The sequence below is a fragment of the Odocoileus virginianus genome, chromosome 2 (genome assembly GCF_023699985.2).
Source record: "Odocoileus virginianus isolate 20LAN1187 ecotype Illinois chromosome 2, Ovbor_1.2, whole genome shotgun sequence".
In the NCBI taxonomy this organism is placed as follows: domain Eukaryota; kingdom Metazoa; phylum Chordata; class Mammalia; order Artiodactyla; family Cervidae; genus Odocoileus; species Odocoileus virginianus.
Window position 1 is genome coordinate 101,482,855 of NC_069675.1, and position 24,381 is coordinate 101,507,235.

The 24,381-nt window shown below is 56.1% G+C and overlaps 1 protein-coding gene and 1 long non-coding RNA gene across 5 annotated transcripts; both read right to left on the reverse strand.

Moving 5' to 3' along the window:
- Positions 1 to 11,855: 11,855 nt before the first annotated feature.
- Positions 11,856 to 14,181, reverse strand: LOC110134109 (uncharacterized). The gene is made up of 3 exons (XR_002312963.2): positions 13,725 to 14,181; positions 12,442 to 12,964; positions 11,856 to 12,138 (listed from the first exon to the last, which is right to left on the reverse strand). It is a non-coding gene; the product is annotated as an uncharacterized lncRNA (long non-coding RNA).
- A 536-nt stretch (positions 14,182 to 14,717) lies between these two features.
- NSMF (NMDA receptor synaptonuclear signaling and neuronal migration factor) lies at positions 14,718 to 24,321 on the reverse strand. 4 transcript variants are annotated; one of them, XM_070456672.1, is made up of 15 exons: positions 24,018 to 24,321; positions 23,552 to 23,613; positions 22,450 to 22,950; positions 21,197 to 21,272; positions 20,068 to 20,136; positions 19,192 to 19,256; positions 18,775 to 18,868; positions 18,128 to 18,248; positions 17,950 to 18,033; positions 16,792 to 16,825; positions 16,624 to 16,694; positions 16,392 to 16,471; positions 16,171 to 16,273; positions 15,933 to 16,008; positions 14,718 to 15,828 (listed from the first exon to the last, which is right to left on the reverse strand). In XM_070456672.1, the coding sequence occupies exons 1-15, from the start codon at positions 24,086 to 24,088 to the stop codon at positions 15,731 to 15,733; spliced, it is 1,605 nt and encodes a 534-aa protein (XP_070312773.1). In that variant the 5' UTR covers positions 24,089 to 24,321; the 3' UTR covers positions 14,718 to 15,730. The 4 variants fall into 4 exon arrangements, with proteins under 4 accessions (XP_070312773.1, XP_070312777.1, XP_020744094.2 ...); XM_070456676.1 differs by having other exon boundaries at positions 19,204 to 19,256; positions 24,018 to 24,320; XM_020888435.2 differs by lacking the exon at positions 18,775 to 18,868 and having other exon boundaries at positions 18,128 to 18,252; positions 19,204 to 19,256.
- Between the last annotated feature and the right edge of the window lie 60 nt (positions 24,322 to 24,381).

Genomic DNA, 24,381 nt, shown 5'->3' on the forward strand with positions numbered 1-24,381 from the left:
TTGGTTTTGCGGTCCACCTCGCATCCGCCACCTTGCCAAGCCCACCTCCTCGTCACAGGAGTCTGTAGCTCCCTGGGACAGGGCAGTCATGGAAATAGGCCAGTGGCGCCCCCTCCTCTGTGCGCGTCTCTTCCTGCCCTTGCTCGCCTGGGCGCTGGCCAAGACGCCGCTGTGTGGAGGGGGGAGCCTCGTTCCCAGCCTGAAGCGCCTGAGGCTGGCGTTAGTTGCAGGTGTCTCCTTGGCTAGTTTTCGTCGCGAATGAGTTCTGTGTTTCATCATGTGCTTGTCTTCATCCATTAGTACACTTGTGTGATTTTTCTTCATTGAACATGGTGTGGTGGGTTGCGTTGCTTCTCTTGAATACTGACCAGGATAAACTTCACTTGATTGCAGTGCACTATTTTCTTTCCATATTACTGGATTTTGTTTGCTAATACAGTCAGGTCTTGTTATTTGTGGATTTTGTACTTGCAATTTTGCCTACCAGCCTCAAAACTGCTTTTGTAATCCCCTTAGTGGGCATTTGTGGGCATGAGTGGAGCAGCAAATCCATGAGTGAGTTGACCCGCCCGTCCTCAGCCGAGGTTCAACAAGGCGACACTGCCTTCTTGTTTCAGCTTGCGCTGCAAACAAGTGTCCTTTCACGCTCAGCTTGAAGCCATCTGTCTGTACTTGTGTGCTTTCGGGAATCTGAGCCTGTATTTCCCCCGGGAGCCGTGGTTCGGTGTCGGCTGACTTGGGGCTTGCAGTGACTCCACAGAAAAGAAGGATAAAAGCATCTGGAGAATTTCTGCGGCTGTGTTCACAGTGCTGGGCTGATGCTGGATGGGTTGGGAAGTTTCCTTCCCCCGTCACCTCCTGGAAGGGATTTCTAGTCTTCCTTCTTTAAATGTTTTGTGTAATTGCCAGTGAAACCATCTGAGACTTGCTTTTTCAGAAGATATTTAATTGCAGACTCAATTTCTTTAGTGGTGATAAGGCTATTCAAGCTATCCAGTTCATGCTGAGTGAGTTTTGGTAGTTTGTGGCTTTTGAGGACTTGGTCCATGTCGCTCCAGTTATTGACTTTGTGTCAACAAAATTACCCAGAGCCTCCCTCTCCTATCTGCTTGTCATGTTTGTAGTGACAGACCTCTTTCATTCCTGATGCTGTCTTTGGGCCTGCAATTTTTTTTTTTTTTTTTTTTGCTGTTGCTGTTGCTAGAGGTCTATCGATTTTTTTGTTTCACAATTTTTTTCTTTTTCTGGTTTCCAAATATTTTTTGATTTCTGCTCTTACACATGCTAGTAAGATTATGCTCAAAATCCTTCAAGCTAGGCTTTAGCAGTATGTGAAATGAGAACTCCCTGATGAACAAGCTGGGTTTAGAAAAGGCAGAAGAACCAGAGATCAAATTGCCAACATTCTTTGGATCATGGAGAAAGCAAGGGAGTTCCAAAAAACCATCTACTTCTGCTTCATTAGCTATGCTAAAGCCTTTGTGTACATCACAACAAACTGGAAAATTCTTTAAAATACTGGAGTACCAGACCATCTTACCTGTCTCCTGAGAAACCTGTATTTGGGTCAAAAAGTAACAGAACTAGACATGAAACAACAGACTGGTTCGCAATTGGGAAAGGAGTGCTTCAAGGTTGTATTATTCTCACCCTGATTATTTAACTTGTGTGCAGAGTACCTCATGCAAAATGCTGAACTGGATGAATCACAGGCTGGAATCAAGATTGCCGAGAGAAATATCAACAACCTCAGATATGCAGATGAATGCAGAGGAACTAAAAAGCCTCTTGATGAGGGTGAAAAAGGAGAGTGAAAAAGCCAGGTTGAAATTCAACATTCAAAAAACTAAGATCATGGCCCCTGGTCCCATCATTCATGGCAAATAGATGGGGAAAAAGTAGAAACTGGAAGACTTTATTTTTGGGGGGCTCCAAAACCACTTTGTGCAGTGACAGCAGCCATGAAATTAAAAGACGCTCCTTAGAAGGAAAGCTATGACAAATTAGACAGTGTATTAAAAAACAGAGACATCACTTTGCCCACAAAGGCCTGTACAGTCAAAGATATGGTTTTTCCAGTAGTCGTGTACAGACAGATGTGAGAGCTGGACCAGAAAGAAGGCTCAGTGCTGAAGAATGGATGCTTTTTGAATTGTGATGCCAGAGAAGACCCTTGAGAGTCCTTTGGACTACAAGGAGACCAAACCAGTCAATCCTAAAAGAAATTAACCCTGAACATTCACTAGAGTTGTTGACAGAAGTTGAAGCTCCAATACTTTGGCCACCCAGAGAAAGGACCTTAATGCTGGGAAAGATTGAGGGCAGGAGGAGAAAGGAGTGACAGAGGGTGAAATCGTTAGATAGCATCGCCAACTCAGTGGATGTGAACTTGAGCAAACTCCAGGAGACAATGGGAGACAGAGGAGCCTGGTGTGCTGTAGTCCATGGTTTCGCAAAAAGTAGGACACAACTCAGCAACTGAGCGATAAAAACAACATTTATTTCCTCTTTTTTGCATGATTTGGGTTTATATTTCTCTTTCTTTTCTAATTTAAGGTGGAAGCTTAGATTACTGATTTGAGACTTCTTTTCTAATGTAAGCATTTGTACTAGAAATTTCCCTCTAAGCACTGTTTCAGCTGCATCTCTTAATTTTCTTACATGCTGCATTTTAATTGCATTCAGTTAAAAATATTTTAAGTTCCCCTTTCGATTTTTTGATCCATGGATTATTTAGGATTTTGGTGTTTAATTCCCAACTGATTGAAGAGTTTTCTGCCATCTTCCTCTTACTGATTTTCATTCTATCACAGTCATTCTATTATACATGCTTTGTACGTTTTGATACCTTAATTTGCTCAGGTTTTAATCAGGATATGCTTTGTTTTGAGGGATGCCCCTTGTGTGCTTGAGAAGGACATACATTCTGCTGCTGTTGTGTGCATCGTGCTATAAATGACACTATGTCCAGTTGGTTGATGGCATTGTTCACTTATTTTATATCCGTGCTGATCTTCTGTCTATAAGCTTAATCTGTTACTGAGAGGGAAGCACTGCTGTGTGTGTGGGACCCCCTGGACTGTAGCCCGCCAGGCTCCTCTGTCCATGGGATTCTCCTGGCAAGAATACTGGAGTGGGTTGCTAAGCCTCCTTCCAGGGGATCTTCCCGACCCAGGGACTGAACCCACTTGTCCTGAGTCTCCTGCATCGCAGGCAGATTCTTTACGATTGAGACCCTGAGGAAGCCTAAAGTACTGCAGACTCCAACTATAATTGAGAGTTTGTCTATTTCCTTTTCTTTTTCACTTCTTGGCCACACTTCACAGCATGTGGGATTTTATTTCCCTGAACAGGCATCAAACCCACACCTCTTGCAGTAGAAGCTCAGAGTCTCAACTGCTGGACCATGAGGGAAGTCTCAGAGTTGTCTCTTTCTACTTTCTTTTTTAACATTTAAAAAAACATTTATTTCTTTGGCTGTATTGGGTCTTAGTTGCAGCACGTGGGACCTTTGATCTTCCTTGCGACATGCGGAATCTTTACTTGTGGCACACAAACTCACTTGGAGCATGTGGGATCCAGCTCCCTGGCCAAGGATCAACCTCAGGCCCTCTGCACTGGGGGCTCAGAGCCTTAGCCAGGGACACCAGGGAGTCCCTATTTCTACTTTTAGTACCGTCCATTTTTGCTTCAAAAAGTTTTTTCTATTAAAGCTCTCTTTTTAGGTGCATGCTTTTAGAATTGTTATGGCTTCTTGAAGAATTGTCAGTTGTATCACTATATGATGCCCCTCTTTCTCCTTGGTAACGCTCTTTGTTCCAAAGTCTCCACTATGTGTCAGTAACAAAACCACTCGCTCCTATCTTCTCCTGATTAGTATTTGCATGGCATGTCATCTTTCACCCTTTTACTTTAATCTATGTATCATCATATTTGAAGTAAGATTTAGACATTGTAATTTACAATGAGAAATAAATATTTGGTCTTCATTTGTCTCTGGTTCTCAGTCCCTAAAACCCTGCACTTTCCTAGGCTATGAGAGAAATCCATTTACACCCGCTGTAATTATGGGTAATTTTAATTTGATAAGTCAATTGAAAGGGAAAGAAAGTGAAAGTCATTCAGTCACGTCTGACTCTCTGTGACCCCCGTGGACTATACAGTCCATAGAATTCTCCAGGCTAGAATACTGGAGTGGGTAGCTTTCCCTTCTCCAGGGGATCTTCCCAACCCAGGGATTGAACCCAGGTCTCCTGCATTGCAGGGGGATTCTTTACCAGCTGAGCTATCAGGTAAGTCAATTGGTATTTGGTAATTCAATTCAAAATGGTAATTTGAATTTAGGTCTAGCATTTTATTATTTTGGTGGGGTTCTTTTTCAGTTCCCCCTTTCCCCTTTCTTGCCTTCTTTTGGGTTATTTGGAACATTTCTTAAGTATGCCTTTAAATTTTCCTATTATGATTTTGACTATATCTGTTTTGTATAATATTTTAACTGCTTTACCGATCACCTTCCATGCTATAGTTGTCTTGCACATCACACTGACATTGAAACTAACCTCCTGAACAATGCTGTAACTTTTCCTTTTATTGTCCAACATATTTGAAAGAACCTGAGAGGAGAACATCACTTCTGTTGCTCTTCCTTAATCCCAGTGTTCCAAGTTTCCTTCTTGGAACATTGGTTTTTCTAGTACTCAAGTATGGATGTGAGAGTTGGACCATAAAGAAATCTGAGTGCCAAAGAATTGATGCCTTTGAACTGTGGTGTTGGGGAAGACTCTTGAGAGTCCTTGGCCTGCAAGGAGATCAAACCAATCAATCCTAAAGGAAATGAATCCTGAACATTCATTGGAAGGACTGATGCTGAAGCTGAAAGTCCAATACTTTGGCCACCTGATGCAAAGAACTGACTCTTTGGAAAAGACCCTGATGCTGGGCAAGATTGAAGGCAGGAGGAGAAGGGGACGACAGAGGATGAGATGGTTGGATGGCATCACTGACACAATGGACATGAGTTTGAGCAAGCTCCGGGAGTTGGTGATGGACAGGGAGGCCTGGCATGCTGCAGTCCATGGGGTCACAAAGAGGCACGACTGAGTGATTGAACTGATTGATTTATGTCTGAAGAATCTCCCTTTATTGTCTTTTTAGTCCAGGTCTGCTGCCTTCAAATCCTTTTAGTTTTCCTTCATCTGAGACTGTCTTTACTTCACCCTCTTCCCACTTCCAACTTCCAGCTTCCTGCAACAGATTCTTTGCTTTAAACAGTCCCTCCCAACCCCCCTTCTCTGTAAAAGATAGTCCCTCTCCTTTGTTCTCTGGGCTGACCTGTGGTTCACCATAGAATGTATACCCTGAATTGTAACTCTTTGCTATTCCCAAATAAACTAGTTTTACTTGTAAAATAACTGGCTGTTTGACTGTTTTAGGTCAACATTACTTGGTGTCAGAAGTGGGATCCAGAAAGGACCCCTGATAATACCAACGTAGTGAGCAAACAGGTGTGAACTCCCGGAGCCCAGGGAGCTCACTGCTTTCTTGCTGACCCTAGAGTTTAAGGTAAGTTTTCTCCTGGACTCAAGTTCCACTCTTTCTGTGTTTTGGGGCTCTCCAGGTGTTATTTGAGATATACCGTTTTTGAAGACTTCATCCTGTATTTAAAAGGTTCATCTTTTCTTAGAGCATTTGTCTGGTGCTGTGGCCTATCTCCTGAAACCAGGCTGTTCCCACTGAAACTGCGATGCTGAGTCTTTGTCCAATTCCTTTGAAGCTGAGCTGTTCCTATTGGAACTGTGTTATTTAGAAATTTTGTTCCTTTGCTGTAGAGAAAAATCTCTAAGAAAAGGGATTACAGTCATATAAATGTTTTGATGGTGCCCCCTCCGCTCCCTTCAGACAGCTTTATGTTTAAAAATTGTGGTTCCTCCTCAGGCACACTTCTAATTAAATGGACTGACTTTACCAAAAGTAATTTAGAACACTAACAGTCATGAGGGGGAACTCTTAAATTTCCCACGCTTACTTTTCTTAAAGATAAATTGGACAGCCATGCTCTAAAAATTTCAACTATACGGAATTCCTATCATTATTGGTACTTTGAGGCTTCTAAGTGTTCTCAGGATTATAAAATTGCCTCTTAGCAAAATACAATTTTTAAATTAACTGAGGCAAACAGATAACTGAAGAAATGCAAAATGGCTCCTGAGGCCTCTCCCCTCCCAGCTCCTCCGCCTCACGAAGCAGCCCGGTGCCCGGCAGCCTCCCCCCACCTTCTTCGGCCCCTCCTGCTCCGCGTGCACCTCCTCCCTGCCCTCTGCTGCTTTTTCCTGGTTCTCTCACTGAGCTGCCTTTTTACCTAAGCCTCTCCCCCTCCTCCCGCTCTGAGCCCGTCAGAACCTGCCCATGTATCTGACTTCCGTTTTATGCTGAGCCGCAGTTGATTAACGATGCTGTGTTAGGTTCAGCTGTGCAGCGAGGTGATTCGGGTATACACACACACGTGTCCATTCTTTTTCAAATTCTTTTCTCATTTAGTCTATTACAGAATACTGAGCAGCATTCTCTGTGCTGCAAGTAGGTCCTTGGTCATCTGTTTTAAATATAGCAGTGTGCACATGTCAATTCTAAATGCCTAATTTATCCTTCCACTCCTTCCTCCCTTGTAACCATAAATTCAGAACATGCTCATTTAAAGTTAAGTTTTCTGAGGATCCAAACAAATTCCAAGTTGACGTTCCCTGGTCTAAGGCCAAACTGTGAGCCCTAAAGAGGCTCCTAAAGTCACTGAGGAACCCCACAGGTTTGCTCAAGAATTTAACATTATTAACCAAACCTAACAGCCTGGTTTCCCAGATCTATGTGCTTGTAGAAAGGAAGAAAGAAAGTGAAGTTGCTCAGTCATGTCCAACTCTTTGCGACCCCATGGACCGTAGCCCGACCAGGCTCCTCTGTCCATGGGGATTCTCCAGGCAAGAACACTGGAGTGGCATATGTGTGTGGGCAGGCGCAAGCTAAACACTGGATGAAATTGCCTGACAGGAACATCCTGAAAGGGGTTTAGAGAAGCAATCCCCAACTTTTGGCAAGAGGCCAGAACACTTACTACAGGACTCCACCAAGCAACGACAGTAGCCTTCCCTTAACCAAATGATGGGATCAACAGTCAGGCTTGCACCCCTATTCATTCATTAGGCTGAGATGTCTTACAAAATATCATGCTGGAATTTCTTTTTCCCAAAAGGGGAAGTAATTCTAGGATGTCATAGTAACAATCAAAATACTCACCCAAGTGAACTAAATGACCCTTCACCGCCGTTGCTTTCCTTTGCCCCTCAGTCCTGGAGCTGCTTCTGGAGACACTGACCATTTGTCCCTATTGAATCAGCAACCACCCTCCCTTGTGGGCAACAACTCCAACAGATATTGGCAAAACCCACAGCTCTTTCAGTCAAGACTCAAACAGGGCCCTTGGAACCTCTCCCCAGAACGAACCAACACCCTAAAGTAGAGAAGCCCCTCCAGGTTTGAAGCCCGTGACAGGGTTCCAGGGCTCAGGGCATAGAGCCTGTAACACGGCTAAGCGGAACTCATGAGGAAGCCCTGGGGCTGAGGGTGGAGGTCTGTCCAGGACCTGCAGGCCATAATCAACGCTGCTGCCCCTCAACACCCAGTTGTTCTTAACCCCCACCCTCTGCAAGCACTCACTCCTGCTGAAAGCAAAATCTCACCACAACCGACCTATGCAGCGCACGCTCCAGCATTCCAGCTGATACACACGCCAGTGCCTTCCTGCCTCCACCCAGGAAGGATGAGAGCCCACCTGGACAGTGATGCCCCAGGTGTCACCAAAAAACCCTCTTTTCTCCATAAATCTTAAAAGCTGACTTGGATGACACAGTGTTTTTTGAACACTTGACTTTGCTATGATACACAGTGGACCTCTGAACAACATGGGTTTGAACTGTGTAGGTCCTTTTATATGCATTTTTTCCAATAAACATACAGTACTACTGCACCAGACAACGGCAGTTGACTGGCTCTCATGGAAATGCAGATGCCGAGGGCTGACCGCAGAGCTGTGTTCAGTTCCTCTGTCGCGTCCAACTCTGTGCGACCCCGTGGACTGTAGCCCACCAGGCTCCTCTGTCCATGGGATTTCCCAGGCAAGCATACGGGAGGAGGTTGCCATTTCCTTCTCCAGGGGATCTTCCTGACCCAGGGATCAAACCTGGGTCTCTTGCATCCGAATTTTCAACTGCACAGGGGGTGGGTGCCCCAAACCCCACACTGTTCAAGAGCCAATTACATAGGAAATCTGCTTCTCTGCTCTCCTCAAACCTCTTCACAGGAAGCCATCATCCCCCTGTGAAAACTTTTTGTCATAAAGGGACATAAAGTCTTCAAGGAAAAACTGAGGTTCCTCAAACTCAGGATAGATATTTAGGGAACCTGATCTTGAAACAAGGATAACACTTGGATCCAGGTACACTTTGCGGCATCCTGAACTTCCCCAAGCCAAAAACTAAGCCCCAATTATGAGGTTTTACTTGGGTTGGCTGGATACTCTTGAAACTGAATTCCAAATATCTCTCTTATGGCCAGCCTCTATGTGCTCTATGAAAGAACAAACCTGACTTTGTTATTTGGGAAGATCAAGGTGACACAGTCTTCGAGAGTTTGAAGAGAAGTTTAACAGGCTACCGGCCCTTGACACCCTAGTGATCAGCTTCCCTTGTCCCTCTCTGTATGTGAGAAGAGAGCGTCCTTGGGGACTCGGGGACTGTCGCTGACCCATTGACAGCGGGCCCTGTGGCTCGGGGACAGCCCCTTGTCTCAGCCACTACCGCTGCTGTCCTTCGGGTCACAGCCACCAGAGAAACAGTCATGGGACCCCTTTAACCGTCGTTGCACTCCAGGCAGCAGAAGCCCCCGAACAGGCACACACGCCACACTTGTCGGTCCGTCAGCCCAGCTCCGGGGAGACCTGCTGCCCGCAGCGCCCCACGCAGCTCCTTCACGTTGTCGCAACCCTCAGCCCGCGCTCCGCTCCCCTCCTCCTCTGGCCAAGCGCCTCAGGCCTGTGCGGCCCCGCCAGTCACTGCTGGCTCCCCAGGGCTCCACGGGGGCCCCTGGACGCAGGGCAGGCTCGCCCGGCTCGCGGGCAGCTCCCCTTTGAGATGACACAGTGACCGCTGTGCTGGCTGTGCGGCCGTGCCTCCGCTTCTCCCGAGGTAGCGCCTTCCGTTGCGGCTCCTCGGGCCCAGCGGGCTGAGCTCCATGCTCTCAGTCAGGCTGTGCTGCAGCCAAGGGCAAGCCCACCATATTCACACCCATGGTCCATGTGTCTCTGGGGCAGCCAGGACCCTGGGATGCTTAGGGAAGCAATAAGCTTCCTTACCTCTAATGGGGCGACATTAAAAATGGCTCTTCTGTCTAAATCTAGTAGATGCCACACTCTCACCAGCCACCTTGGTCATCATCAAGACCCTGAGCGTGACCCATCCCAGACTTGACTCCCTGGAGGCTGAGAGAATCCACCTCACTGATATTTCCTGCTACAACACTGCTCTCAGAGGAACCACTGGCCAAACTTCTGTTGTGGTCCAAAGAGATGCTCCTCACAACGACAGTCTGAGAAGACTGACTAGAAATGCATGAAAACTGGCCTCAGAAAAAGACAAACAATATTGGAAATCTAGTGACTGTTGGTTCCATAAAAAGAACTCTAGCTTGAGCCAACTATCAATCCAGCTTCATGAGGAATTCTAAGATTTGCATTCCTTAGTACATGCACTAAACCATAGATCCACTGACAAAATGATAGCCTTCATGAACCAGCATTGGTGGGGAAGTATTAATAAGGCCTCAAAAAGTGCCTACCTGGCTTTTCCCACCTGTCCAAATACAACCCAGGGAAACTCACTCCCAGAGTCTTTGAATTGCCTCATGGACCGTCGGAGGTTTGGCAAATGCATTTCATATTGCTTCCCTCTCCTCACTGACTCAAACATGTTTGTCATGATCTGTCTTTTCTCACTGGACCAAAGTTTTGCCCTGAAGATAGGCCACTGCTTCTTCCAAGGCTAACATTTTGTTAGGAAAGATGATGCTTCCCTGGGGAACCCCTCTGAAACTTCACAGTGACCAGGGCACCCACGTTACCAGTCCAGAACTTGACTAAATGCACTGTTTGGCCGGTTTTACACTCTCACTGTCTTACATTCTCCAGTTCACAGGGCAACTCGAGTGCATTAATGGCAGTATGAAAACCCAACCGGCAAAACTTGCAGAGACTCCCCAACTACTGTGCCCAAAGCATTGCCACTTACCCCTCTCAGACCCACTCCCATTGGAACTCATAAATTCTCACCCTTTGAGACAGTCATTAGACCTCAGGTGCACCTGAGACCTGCCTCTTTTGACCCAGGGCTGATACAGGGAGATATACTTCAAAGACCTGACTGCCTCTGTTGAAAATAATTGTGCTCTGGAAGGGCCATCTTTTCACAGCTGTTCCTGGGAGATGAAGAGCTTAAGCATCATGCCTGCAACCCAGAAGGACCCCCTTCAGCCCCTCTGGAAAGGCCCCAGTCAGGCACTGCTCACCAGCCTGTGCTGCCAGGCTCCAGGGAAGAGACTCTGGATCCAGGTGACACGCCCAAAGAGAGCACCCACCCCGGAATGAGGCCGCACACCAACTGGTGACCTCAAAGAAAAAATTTCCCAGACCTGAAGCAGACCACATCTGAGCGGATGTCAGAATCAGGCTTGCTGGCTGGTTTCAAATTCACACACATCTCTCTCTTTCATCTGGACTATTAACTGACTCTGCAATCTCATCAAAATTCATGGACTGGATTTGTAACCTGCAGGCTGTATGACTGACAGTCTTTTTCAAATGAAAAATTCTCTGATAACCTAATATTGTAAATCAACTATACTTCAGTTTACATGAATAAGTCCTTGAAGTTTCCCTATTTGGGGGAAAAAGCCCATCAGCTATTGCTTCATGTTTATTGCTGGGCCGTGCCTTCTCAAGTGCTTACTTCTCTCTGTGTCTAGCGTGTCCTCGCTGCTTTCGCTGTTCTAAGACAGACTGCAGAAGGGAAATCCCTGAGAGCTCTGGCCTACCCCTCCTGTTACTGGAATGTGCCCTCCAGAGTCTTCCAATCTCTCTTCCAAGAGGGACATGATATCCAGGAAAGGTCCCCCCTGGCACTGACTGACAAAAAGCCACTGAATCCATTAAAAACGTGTTGATAAGCAAGGCTTTTAGAGAAAAATCTTCACCAAAGAGGGGAAACATGAAAATTAGTAAGCAGAAACCTTGTTTAACGCGAAGCCAGAAGGGGGCGCTCTCAGCTCTGCCGAGGGTCGGTCTCAGTCACGCCCAACCCTTGGGAGACCCCCGGACCGGCGCCCGCTCTCGGTCCGTGGACTCTCCAGGCAGGAGAACCGGGACGGGGACCTTGATCTTCCCGCCCAGGGAGCAAACCCAGGTCTCCTACACCGGAAGGCGCACTCTCTACCACCAGCGCCGCCCGGGAAGTCCCGAGGGCCTGCGGCGCAGCCTGGATCGCAGACCCCACGGGAAGGTGCCGACCTGCGCCCCAAGCAGGAGGGAGATTTTCTCCCCGCCCGGCAACAGCTCAGCCAATGAGAGGCCGTCACAGTGCGACCAATGGAAAGCCGCCACACTCCCGGCTCCCGGCTTCCTCCAGTGGGCTCTCTGTTTAGAACAGCCCTTCTCCTCTGTGACAGAGCTTTCTCTCTCTTGTTCTCTGCACTTTGTGGTTCACCTTAGTTTGCTCGTCTTACATTCCAGTTCTTTCCTGTTCCCGAATAAACCCACGTTGCCGGTAACAACTGGCTGTTTTATTATTTGAGCATCTTTACAACAGCTCTTCCAAGTCTTCGTTAGACGCTTCTCATCCTTGGCACCTGCTGGCAGCCTGTGTCTGCTGGTCAAGATCTTTATGGCTCTTCCAGTCTGTAATGTTTCGAGCACCCTCTATGAAACTGAGGTCTTGTCTCTGGACTGTGGAGAGTGCTGAGGATTCAGCCACAGTCTAAGGGTGGGTCTGGGAGTGGGCTGGGCCGCTGCTGAGGTGCTGGTTGGATCCAGTCCACACAGCCCTGCGAGCAAGGCCAGGGACTCATAAATACCTTTGCAGGTGGTTTTCCTGTACTTTACAGATCCCTGGTTCCCACCCCCACCAACAGTTCCCTTCCCAGCCCTTGAGCCCTATCTGATATACACAGCATGTCTAGTCCACGTGACTGTCTTCCTGGTTCTCAGACAGACCTGGCCCAGTCTAGTGACCACTGCAAGGGCTGGGACCAACAGAGGGTGCTTCCCACCGTGGCTTTGATGATTGCCTTCCTAATCCTGATCTCTGACTCCTCCCTGGGAATTCATGTGAGACTCTGGACACAAACCTACTAAAGGAGCTGTTGGCACAGCATGTCCTTTCTGGGAGCAGGGCAGATGGTGGGTCTGAGTTTCATCCTGATGGTGATGGAAGGTTCTAAACGAGGCAGATGAGCTGTGGCTCTGTCCCCTGGGGCACACATCCAGAGCAGGGCATCAGGCAGGCGGGGGGTGCGGTGTGGGGGTGTGGGGGTGAGCGTGGCCATGTAGGCTGGGGTGTGCACACTGCAAGGCTTGGAGAGAGCAGCGCAGGGAGAGAGGGCAGGCCAGGGCCACCTCCACCCATGCTGTCCCAGGAGGTGAGGACTGGACAGCAGGCCTGCCCGGGTAATTAAGAAGGGGCACGTGTCCCAGGAGGTGAGAGGAACACACCCCATCTGTGTGAGCTTGACCTCTTCAGTTTAAACGGAAAACGTTCAGGCCTCTTGCAAGCCCAGCCATGCCTCTCCCTCAACACACCACTTCGGAATGATGTGCTTCTTCTGGGACGGCCGTCCACGTGACCTGGCTGGCCCCCGTTAACAGCATGAGCTGTGGCACATGGACACCATGCTGGAGGCCCCAGTGGGAGGTGCTGGCTCCATGTTTACCAATTACATTTTAAGAGCTATTGTCAGATTGCTTTCCAAGAAGTCTACAGCAATTAACATGATCTCTTCTCCACACAGTCACCAGCACAGGGTGACTCAGACCCTTTAAAATGTTTGCAAAACCAACAGGCAGGACACACCTCTTTCCCTTCACTGGCTTTTTATAAGGCCATTTGATTTCTTTCTCTGTGAGTTGTCAATTCAGCCCTCCACTCACTTTTCCTGTTGGCTTGTGTCTCTTTCTTGTTAATATATAAAAAACCCTTTGTATGGGAAGGCCCTTCATCTCTCATGTGCATGTACACTCAGTTGCTCACCCGTGTTCAACTCTGCAATCCACAGACTGTATAGCCTGTCAGGCTCCTCTGTCCATGGAATTTTCCAGGCAAGAAGGCTGGAGTGGGTTGCCATTTCCTACTCCGGGGATCTTCCCAACCCAGGGATCAAACCCACGTCTCCTGGCAGGCAGACTCTTTCCCACCGCGCCCCCAGGGGAGCCCTTACCTCTCCCACTAGGTGCCAGCACGTCTCCCCAGCGCCCCCTGGCGGCGGCTGCTCCCAGCTGAGGTGGGTGCGCAAAGGCTGCAGACCTGCGGTTGCTTCGCACCCCTCCACCCAGCCTGCCTCCAAGGCTGCCACCCCCTCCCTCCGTTTTTTCCCCACAATGCTTTCTGTGTTTACACCGCTTTGCTCCTGGGTACCTTCTGGATTTGATGCCCCCTCCGCATCACGCTTCTGGTGGTTCTGTGCGAGAGGGAGGGAAGCTCGTGGACCAGATGTAAGACCTCAAGTCTTCCGAGGGCAGACCCTGCCAGCCTTGATCCACCAGGCTGACCCTGAAGACTGTGGGACAAGCCTACTTGCTGAAGCAGCCCAGATCGACTCCAGCATCCCCCGTGGGAGGCCGGGAGAGGGGCAGGGGCATGTGACAAAGCTTCTGGCAGCCCTGGGTCAGGTCTGCAGGCGACACAGCCATCGTGCCTCCTAAGCCCAGGGTGAGGTGGGCGGGTCTCACTGGAGGGCTATCCGCCTGGCCCCTCGCCCAGACTTTCATCTACAGTGAGTTCTCCTGGCAACATCACCCCCTTCCAGGCTGCCAGCCTCCAGGTCCCCGGGACCTCCGGCCTCCCAGCCCTCACTTGAGCCACCATGGGCAACCTCCCACCCTCCCCAGCCCTTGGTAGCCCAGATGAACCCACCTGGCACCTGCTGATCTGCCCACAGGAAACTGGACAAGGAGCCTCCAGGGAAGCCAGGCCTGGCTGGACCCAACCACATCCTGGCCCTGGGTGCAGGGGGCACGGGGCACACATGGGGGTGGCCGGCCAGCCCTGTGGTCACTTCCTGGCCTCCCGTTGTGGACGCACTGCTGACCACATGGCCCTCAGCTCTGTGCGCAGGGGTGGGGCAGAGGCTGTGGGGCACAGTGTCTCTGCCCTCATCTGCAGACCACCCGCCCGCCGGCAGCCCCTCCAGGACCTCCTCTTTCCCACAGCCTTTCTCAGAGCCCTGGGAGCCTCCTCCCCAGACCTCTTGCGGAGTGTGCCCTTGGTAGGCAGGCCTAGCAGTCCCTGCTCCTCAGTCCAGGGTGCATAGGTGGCCACCACAGCAACAAGCTCAGACCAGCAGGCCCGGAATCTTCTGGGTCCAGGGAGGCAGAGGACGGCGCTGAGAGAGGAGACCCACGCAGTGGCCACGGCGGAGGGTCAGATTTAATGGTCACTCTATGGGGTGTCGTACATTGTTCAGAGCCCGGCACGAGCCCCCACTCCCCTCGACTGGGGACACAGCCGGTGTCTCAGACCAGACTCTGCACAGGGGGGCCAGCCCCCGAGCGCCAGCTATGTACAAGGGCCCGCCCGCTGGGCAACGGCAGGCTGCGCGCACAGCCCAGCGGCTGCCCCGCCCTCGCTTGGGCCAGGCTGCGGGGGCCAGGCCACCATGGAGCAGGCGGCAGGGGTCTCACCTGCCAGGACCCAGCCCCGGCAGGCCCCGCCAAGACCCCGGGCCCCTGCACCGGGAGAGGCCTGCAGAGCTCGGCCGCCAAAAGCTGAGCTGGACAGCAGCAGGGAGCCGGGTGGATACAGGGGGCCGGGGAGCAGGCAGGGCCTGGCTCGACCCAGGGCACCCTCCAAGTGAAAGGAAGGCATGTCCCCGCCGCCCCCGGGCACCCCCGCAGGACGGCGCCGAGGTCAGGGAGGCAGGGGCGAGGGCAGCGCAAGCACAGACCATCAGGGACTCCTCCGGGGACAGAGCCAGGCTGGGCAGACGGGCCGCCCTGGTGCTGGTGATCGGATACGGCAGGGCTGGGGAGCTGAGGCAGAGGGTCCTGGACACACATTGAGCCGGGTGATCTACGCCATGACTAGTAACGTAGCACTTAACTAGTTAACTAGTAACGCTGCTTCCCTTTGAATTGTCTCAGGGGTTGTAGAAAATTGCACTTATTTCTATGAACCTGCAGAGGCGCCGCCCCAGCACTGAGCCTCCAGGCGAGGCCCGGGCAGCATCCGCCAGCCGCGGGGGGCTCCTCCGGGGCGCGGGGGCGGTGGCCACTGAGACCCGCGGTGCCGTGAGGACCGGAGCCCTGGGAGGGAACCTGAGCGACGTCTGAGATGCCCTGAAGTGGCCGTGAAGACCGGGACCCACGCAGCACCGGGCAGCCCGGCGCCGGTCTGAGGGAGCGGCCGGGCGGCGGTCCCGCCCCTCACAGAACGTCCTCAAAGTCCAGCAGCTTCGAGTGCTGGCGGCTCTTCCAAAGGCGGTACAGCCGGAAGTCAAAGTAGGTCTCAATCATCTGCTTCCCTGAGGCAGGAGGGGCGAGGGCGCGCTCAGCCCCGCCTCCGGGACACACCCCCCCCGCCCCGCCCCCGCAGGGACGCCACCGGCGGCGGGCCAGCCCAGCTCACCTTGAGCCGACAGCTCCAGGGGCGACTCGAAGATTACCCTGTAAGGAGTCATGAGGGTCCTGAGGTTCTGGAAGAGCTGAAAGGAGGGAGTGGACTCTGAGTGCAGGGCAGAGCAAGAGAGCGGAGGGCAGAAGGCAGGCTGGGGAGCAGGAAGCCCCAGCTGGTGAGGCCAGGCACTGGGATCTCTCTGGGAGGGCTGAGAGGAAAAGGGAGTCTGCAGAGAAGCGGGGTGCTGTACCTTCTCCCCATTGGGGTTCCCCAGGACATAGCAGCCCATGACGTGGATGATATTCGGCTCAGGGTTCACTTTGCTCATCAAGCGGCTCAACCGCTTCCAGAAGCTGGTGGGGAAGGGGTGGTCACAGGCGGCCTCCAGCCTGACCCCCAAGTAAGAGGGGACATGGCCCCGCGGCAGACACCGCCCTCCGCACCCCAGCCCCCGGGCCACCCCCTGCTCACTGGATCATGTCCTCTTCCTTCTCCACTTTGGCAAAGGTGGCCACCTTGTTTTTGAGCAGGTACAAGTGTCCTGGGCCACCCTGTGAGAGTCTGCGGTTAGCGGGATGGGACTGCACGCTGGGGGGTGTCCAACCACTGTTCCCCCAACACATGCAGACGCAAACGTGCACGTCCCTGGAGGTGGCATCCTCCACCCCTGCCCCACTCCCGAGCAGGAAGGGCTGAGCCCTACCTGGCAGAAAATCAGCATCTTCCAGATTTTGGCCCCCTTGTGGTAGATATTCAGCTTCTTCTCTATCTCCTCTGGGGAGGGAGGGGTGTGAGTGCTGCCCCCACCATCTGTGTGCTCCCCCCACTCCAGCCCCGAGACCAGAAGGCAAAGGGGTCAGAGGGCACATACCCAGAATGTCCTCGAAGGTCGCATGCTCGTGGTCCTGGGGGAGACAAGACCCCAGGTCAGAGCCCCTCTCGGGCAGTACCCCCCACCCGACCAGAGATGGGGCTGGGAGCACTCATAGAGAGGATGGGGATAGCACCCCCACCTGACCCCGAGATGGGAGATAGGAGCACTCACAGAGGATGGGGATAGCACCCCCCACCCAACCCCGAGATGGAGCTGGGAGCACTCACAGAGGATGGGGATAGCACCCGCCACCCGACCCGGGATGGGGCTGGGAGCACTCATAGAGAGGATGGGGATAGCACCCCCACCCAACCCCGAGATGGAGCTGGGAGCACTCACAGAGGATGGGGATAGCACCCGCCACCCGACCCGAGATGGGGCTGGGAGCACTCATAGAGAGGATGGGGATAGCACCCCCACCCAACCCTGAGATGGGAGCACTCATAGAGAGGATGGGGATAGCACCCCCACCTGACCCCGAGATGGAGCTGGGAGCACTCACAGAGGATGGGATAGCACCCCCACCCAACCCCGAGATGGAGCTGGGAGCACTCACAGAGGATGGGATAGCACCCCCACCCAACCCCGAGATGGAGCTGGGAGCACTCACAGAGGATGGGATAGCACCCCCACCTGACCCCGAGATGGAGCTGGGAGCACTCACAGAGGATGGGATAGCACCCCCACCCGACCCCGAGATGGAGCTGGGAGCACTCACAGAGGATGGGATAGCACCCCCACCCGACCCCGAGATGGAGCTGGGAGCACTCACAGAGGATGGGGATAGCACCCCCACCTGACCCCGAGATGGAGCTGGGAGCACTCACAGAGGATGGGATAGCACCCCCACCCAACCCCGAGATGGAGCTGGGAGCACTCACAGAGGATGGGGATAGCACCCCCACCTGACCGTGAGATGGGAGATGGGAGCACTCACAGAGGATGGGGATAGCACCCCCACCTGACCGCGAGATGGAGCTGGGAGCACTCACAGAGGATGGGGATAGCACCCGCCACCCAACCAGAGATGGGGCTGGGAGCACTCATAGAGAGGATGGGGATAGCACCCCCACCAGACCCGAGATGGGAGCACTCAGAGAGAGGATGGGGATAGCACCCCCACCCGACCCCTGAGATGGGGCTTGGAGCACTCACGTAGAGGATGGGGATGATGGCGGGGTCGTCCCTGCGGATGATGGTGGGGATGTACTCGGCTTTGGGCACTTTGGAGGAGATGAGCTGCAGACAACAGGGGAGGCGCTCAGGGCCCTGGCCATCCTAGAGCCCCTCCACCCCGCCCCCACCGCGGAGCAGTAGCTGCACCGGGCCTCACCATGACCTTGGGTGGCACGAAGCCCTCAGTGTCGCAGGCTACAGCCTCCAGGCCCTTCTCAGTCTCCCAGTCCAGGTCCTCGAAAGGCTCGCCCAGGGTGCAATGGGAGCTCTGCAAGTCACTACCTGGAGGGCAGGACATGCCACCAGGCTGAGGATCATCTGCAGTACCCGCCCTGGCTGCAACCCCAGAGACGGGCAGGGGACAGAGCCAGCAAGCCATGTCCCAGAGGGTCCTCCAGGCCAGCAAGAAAACCAGGGCGGTTAAGAGAGCCAAGCTGAGGGCAAGCCGGGCTGCTGCCACCAGCTGGAGGCCACCTGGCGGGGAAGGCCATGGGCCCTAGGGCAAGGCCAGTGGGAGCCGGGGTGCAAGTATCAGTTCCAGCCCAGCGTGCCCGGGGTCTGGGCCAAGGAGAAATCAGGTACTGCAGGTCTCCGGCGTGAGGGGCACCGGGCAGGGTAGACAGCAAGCCCTGGCCCTTAGTTACCCCTACCCAGAAGACTGGAGGTGTCAGAGCGCCCCCCTCAGTCTGATAAACCGAGGTCCAGCGGAAGCGCAGAAGCCTAGCCATCCGGCTGCTGGAAGCCTGGGGCTGGGGGCCTAGGGGAGCCTCTGGGGAAGGTGGGCCGGCCTGCGGCGCCTGGCACCTACTGTCTCGGGAGTCGTGAGAGGTGTCGGCTTTCATGGGGGTGGGGTCGCTCCAGGACCGGCTGAAGCTCCGCTCGCGCCGCTCGGCGAACGCTGCAGTGAGAGCAGAACCCGTTAGGGACGCGGCCTGCAGCCACGGGAGGTGGCTGGGACTGGGGGCCGAGCAGGACGCAGGTCAGTGGGGTCTGGAGGGTGCAGGATGCCGCTGCAACGGGACGGGTGGGAGAGGGGCAAAAGGCGGACCGGGCAGGGCCGGGGGTCATGGGCGGAGTCTGCGTGAAGGGGCAGGGCCCTGTCCTTGGGCGGACCCTCGGTGTGTGAAGGTGCCCGCTGGGGACACCCGCCTTGGGGGCGCAGAGAGCAGCACGCCAAGCCCCAGTCAGCCAAAAGCTGCGCCCCCCACCCGTCCGCCTTACTCTGGGCCTTACTCTGGGCCTTCACCCGCCGGCTGCCGACCATGCGCAGGTGTTTGCGGAAGTTCCTAGGGGTGGAAGCACGGGGGTGCTGGTGAGGGCTGCCAGGAGGGGTGAGCAGCCCATTCCCAACTCCGCCCCTTTCCGTCAGGGGTGCCCTCCCGGCGCCCCCAGCTCTCTCACAGGCCAACCCCACCCGGTCCCTCCCCTCCCCGAGCCCTCCCGCCCGCTGGCTGCTGGGACACTGGCAAGGTCATCAAGCTTCCTGTCGCCCCCCCACCCTCCTCCCAGGACAGCGCCCTCGGTGACCCTGTGCACTTGGTCTCCTATCCCTGCCGCCCACCCTTCCCTCCGTGCACCCAGGCACACTCTGACCACCTCCAACCTCCTTCCCAAGTGGTCAAGGGTTCCTGCTTCCCGCGCACGATGGCCAGGGCAGCACAGAGGGCCCCACCGCAAGGCGGGCTTGGGGCCAGCAGATGCCCCCACCCCTGATGTTGTGTCCCTAGGCCGCCTCAGAGGCAGGTCTCTTGAACCCCAAACTTTGTGTCCTGCCAAGGCCCCACTTGCAAGACGGACAGTCAAGCTTCCTGGACACATCTGAGGTGGGGGCTGGGAGGGTAAGCCTGCCTGCTGATCCCACAGCTCTGGGCTTCGAGGGCCCGAGAAAGGCACGGGTGGGCCTGCTGGCTGCAGTTCAGCTCTCAGCCTGGGAGCTCAGGCCACATGATCCCTCCTGCCTGCCGCGTCCCCAGAGCAGGGCCAGGCCAGTGGTCGCCACCGCCCTTCCCCCATCAGGTCCGCTGGACTGGGGGGGCCCAGGCTAGACCAGAACAGACAAGAGACAGACCCTGGTGGCGAGTGGCTGGCAGGCCCTACCTCTGGATTACAGACGCGGAATCATTCTCCCGTTTCCGGCGCTTCCTCTCCGCGTAGCCCCTGAACACCCTGGGAAACCGCCACGAGTCAGCACTGCCCTTGGCCACAGGCGGGAGGGACAGAGACGTGGGGACGGAGGCACCCAGGGCCCTGGGCCAGACAGAGGGCCCCGGCCTGCCTCGCCCTGTCCTCAGCACAGCTCCCAGCAGGCCCTGGGGAAGCTCAGTGCTCACTGGGACCCAGCACGCCCTCCTGGCCAAGGCCCAGGTCCCTGGCCTGCCCCGACCTACTTGGGGGGTGGGAGAGTTCCCCAGGGACCACCACCATGCCCTCAGGCTCAAGGTCCTCATGGTACTTACGAGATGCTGGAGTTGCAGCAGGAAACGGCAGCATGAGAGAGAAGACACAGTGAACAGAGACCCTCAGACCTGACCCCACTGGGGTTAGTTCCCTTCTTGTCACTGACTCGAAGGGTCCCTCACAGGCACCCCAGGGTGCCAGCTATGCCACGGGCCAGTCTTTGAAAGGGCAGCAGATGCTGAGGTCACGGTGACCCAGGCCACCAGGTGCTGGTCAGGCTGCTCAGAGGCCTGTGTGCCCTGCCCCTGCTGGGACCCGCAGCAGAGTGGCCCCCGTCCAGCCTGAGGGTGGCAGCGCACGCCCCAAGGTCATTTGCAGGGAGCGTCTTCAGAGTGGGGGACACAGCAGCAGAGTGCCTCCCTGGAGGGAACCCTCGACAGAATACCCAGCCGCATGATGGTCAAGAGCACGCCCCCCAGGGGACTAAGCTGTGATCACTCGCGGTGTGTGCAAAGGCAAGGAGGCCACTGTTTGGAGCGTGCACCAGGGCAGAGCCGGGCGGCAGCCCGGGAGAAGCACCCCTGCTGGTGACTACATCAGCTGCAGCCCCCGACCGCTCCCCATGAGACGGGACGGATAGACTGCAGGCACCGCACGGGACAGGGCAGTGGGGACAGGACGGGGTGGGGGTGGGCTGGGGTGCGAGCAGCTGGGCCCGCCTTCCTGCAGGCCGGCACTCAGGCAGAATAGGCGGAACGGGGGGCCGTAGCTCCTGAACAGCAGGACGAGGCCCCCGGCCTGGACCCCGTGCACAGCCGACACAACTCACGCTTGCATAGTTGTGGTTGCCGTCTGGAAACTGAAGAGGTTTTCCTTGGGGAACCAGGTACGGATGGGGACGTCATCTGGAAGAGGCCAAGGGGACAGTGACTAGGGTGGCTTAGGGGTTCCTGAGCCCTTCCCCACCTGCCCGGGGTGGGGGATGTTCCTGAGCACAGGGTTCCCTAGACCCATCCCAGGTGGGGGGCCCGGCGCCGGGCCAGCAAGTTCTGAGGCCCGCTCAGCTGTTCAAGCTGCGACAGCTCAGCGGCTTCGTGACGCTCGTCTTCGCTTGGCTCTCCCCCTGCTGCCCACAGCAGACACATGTTCCCCAGAAGGCACAGCCGGCCTCCAGGGCGCCCAGGAAAAGCACTGACTTGTAGCCTTCAAGCCGGAGGGGCGGGGCAGGGACCGTGGCTGCAGGCTCTCCTGGGGCTCCAGGGCCTTCTCTGCCACCCAGACATTCTGGGGTCCACTTGGTTGGCCCTCACCTCTCCCAGACCTTCCTGGTGGAGGCCCTCACCAGGCAGGGAGATTGACCCTTCCCAGGGGCCCTATAGCCCCCAGACAGGGTGGGCTAAGGTCACTCTACTCTCTTCTCTGACCCTGTCCCAGAACCTGGCCTGTGTTCCTCAGAGGAGCATGAGGGCCTGGAGATGCCCACACCCCTGGCCTGTGCCCTGATGCCCCGCTGGGTTGCTGATTTGGAGGCTCAAGAAGTGCCCAGAGAGCACATGGCGGGTCTGCCAGGTAGAATTCTGCTCTTCCGGAAATGACGGGCTTAGAGCCCAGAAGCATGGGGCCACCTGAATGTCCCAGGCAGCCCCTTCCTGACAGCAGGTCTCCAGGACTCCTCAGCCATGAGCATTGCTCGACAATCTTGGTGGGGGGGGCTCTACTAGCTGGCCAGGCCCCCAACAACTATGTGCCTCCCTTGGTGAGCAGGAGTCCCACTGGGTGGGTGCCAGGGAAGGGACTGTCCCCCAGGACTCCCGGTAGGCAGCCCCACCTTTCCATTCAACTAGCCTTGCTGCCTGTTCCGCCCTTAAGACTCTCCCGGCCCCCTCGGCCCCCTCGCTGGGGAAGCACGCCTGGCATGACTTGGTGCCGGCAAGCCTGAAGCCAGCCATGAAGCCTGACTGGCATGGGGTGTGGCAGCAGGACGCCACCTACGGGTGGTGCCTGAAGCGCCCTGCACTGTCCGGGCCTCCCGGCGCTTGCTGCTGCAGAGGAGGCTGCCCGGGCCCCCAACCAGCCCCTCACCAGACACTCGGTCGACGCTGTACATCCTCTCCAGCTTCTTGCGGCGGCCGGGAGCCTCAGGCAGAGGCGGCTGGTCCACCCCAAAGGCCTGAGGGGAGGGACTGGGGGCGAGCTGGGCGCATCCGGGACACTCCTTGGAGCCCTGGCGGCTGCCCGCCCAGCTCTGGCAGGGCCTGCTGACGTCCTCGTGACTGCCGCCCGGGCTGGCGCGCAGGGGCTGGCTGTGGTGGTGGGGGTGCCGCTCCCCCTGCCGCCGCCCCTTCACCACAGCCAGCTCGATGGCCTCGGCCTCCGGGCCGGGCAGCAGGGCCGGCTCCCCTGAGATGGTGTACACGCGGGGCTGGGGGCCCTCACAGGCCGGCTTCCCGCTGGCAGCCTCCTCCGGAAGGCTGCCCTCATAGCGGCCGTTGGAGATGAGGGAGAGGCGGCGCTTGTTCTGAGGAGCCGGCTGCATCTCAGGGGACCCGTCGTGGCCAGAGTAGGCGTCAGCCAGCAGGTGGTCTGGGGGAGAGGCACCAGGTGAGCTTGCAGCCTGCTGGTCCTGCCCTCCCATCTCCTGGTGCTCTGGAGGCAGGGAATGAACACCCAGCGGGTGCCTGGTCCGTTGACCAAACCCTGGGCCCTAACAACTTCACAAAAGGGCTTTCTGAGCTGTGCCATGCCCCAGAGGTTCATACTTCACTTCCATCGGGGCCCCAAGCCCCTCTTCTGTGCGTGTGGGTGATGGGGGGCAGGGACAGGCAGGCCACCTCCCAGCCTGCCACCGCACCCGTGTGCCCAGTGCCAACTTCTCCCCTCCCCCCCACCAGCTGGCCCCCAGAGACAGTGGTGCCAGCCCTGGGGGGTGCCAGGAGGCCTGTTGCCATGCCAACGGCCCAGGCTGGGTGGGTGCCATGGTGATGAGTGACTCGCAGCTCCTCCTGGGGCTCTGGGCCAGGGAGGGCAGGGGGCGTGAGGAAGCCAGCCCAGCAGGGCGGCAGCTGCCTGCTCACACCACACAGTGTGCAAGGGCTGTGTCTGCCTGGACAGGGGACAACACACCCTCCCCTAGATTAGGAGCTATGGGTGGACCGGGTCCTGGCACCGCCTCACGTGCCCCTACCTGCACCGTTCCGGTTTTCGGGGTGACTCTGGGACAGGTACTCGCCAAACGCTCGGGCTGCTCTGAGGGGGTGGACAGCGGGGTGCGCCGTCAGGGCACACCACCCACTCTGGCGCCCCCACCCCCCACCCACACCCTCTGCACCCGCAAGGGAGGGCTCAGGGGTCATCCCCAGCAAGCACTCCCATCCCACCTCAGACCGCCCAGGGCTGGCAGGTCGCAGCTCCGGGGACCTTGGTGCCCCGCGCATCTTGGCCGGACCTGCAGGCGGGGCCAGGGTCTGCCTTCCCTCCAGCCCCGGCCGCCCAGTGCGTGTGGGGGTCGTGAGGTCGGGCACCTCGCCCACCGCAACCTCAGGGAGGGGAGCTGAACAGAGGTGGGGGCGGGCGCCGGCTACGCGCATGCTGCAGGGGCCGGGACGGGGCGGGGGCGGCGCTGGCCCCGGCGGGTGGCCCGCCGCACTCACCGCACTTTGGCCGCCACCGAGGACATGGCCTCGCTTCTTAGCGCCCTCCTCCGGGAGGCGACGGCGCCCATGGTCGAGGCGGCGGCGCATCCCCAGGCCTCAGAGCGCGCCCCGCGCCCGCCGCCTCCGTCGAGGTTGCCGCGCCGCGCCGAGGACTGGGGTCAGGCTCGGGCTCGGGCTTGGGCTCGGGCTCGGACTCGGGACCCGCATGGCAGCTCCGGGGCCCTCCGCGCGCCCCGCCGCACCGGACAGAACGGCCAGGCCCGGGGGTGGCGCTCCGCCCACCGCGACGTCAGGGAGCTGGAAGCCCCGCCCACCTTGCGTCAGAGCGGGGCGGGGCTCAGTGAAGCCCCGCCCACCCCAC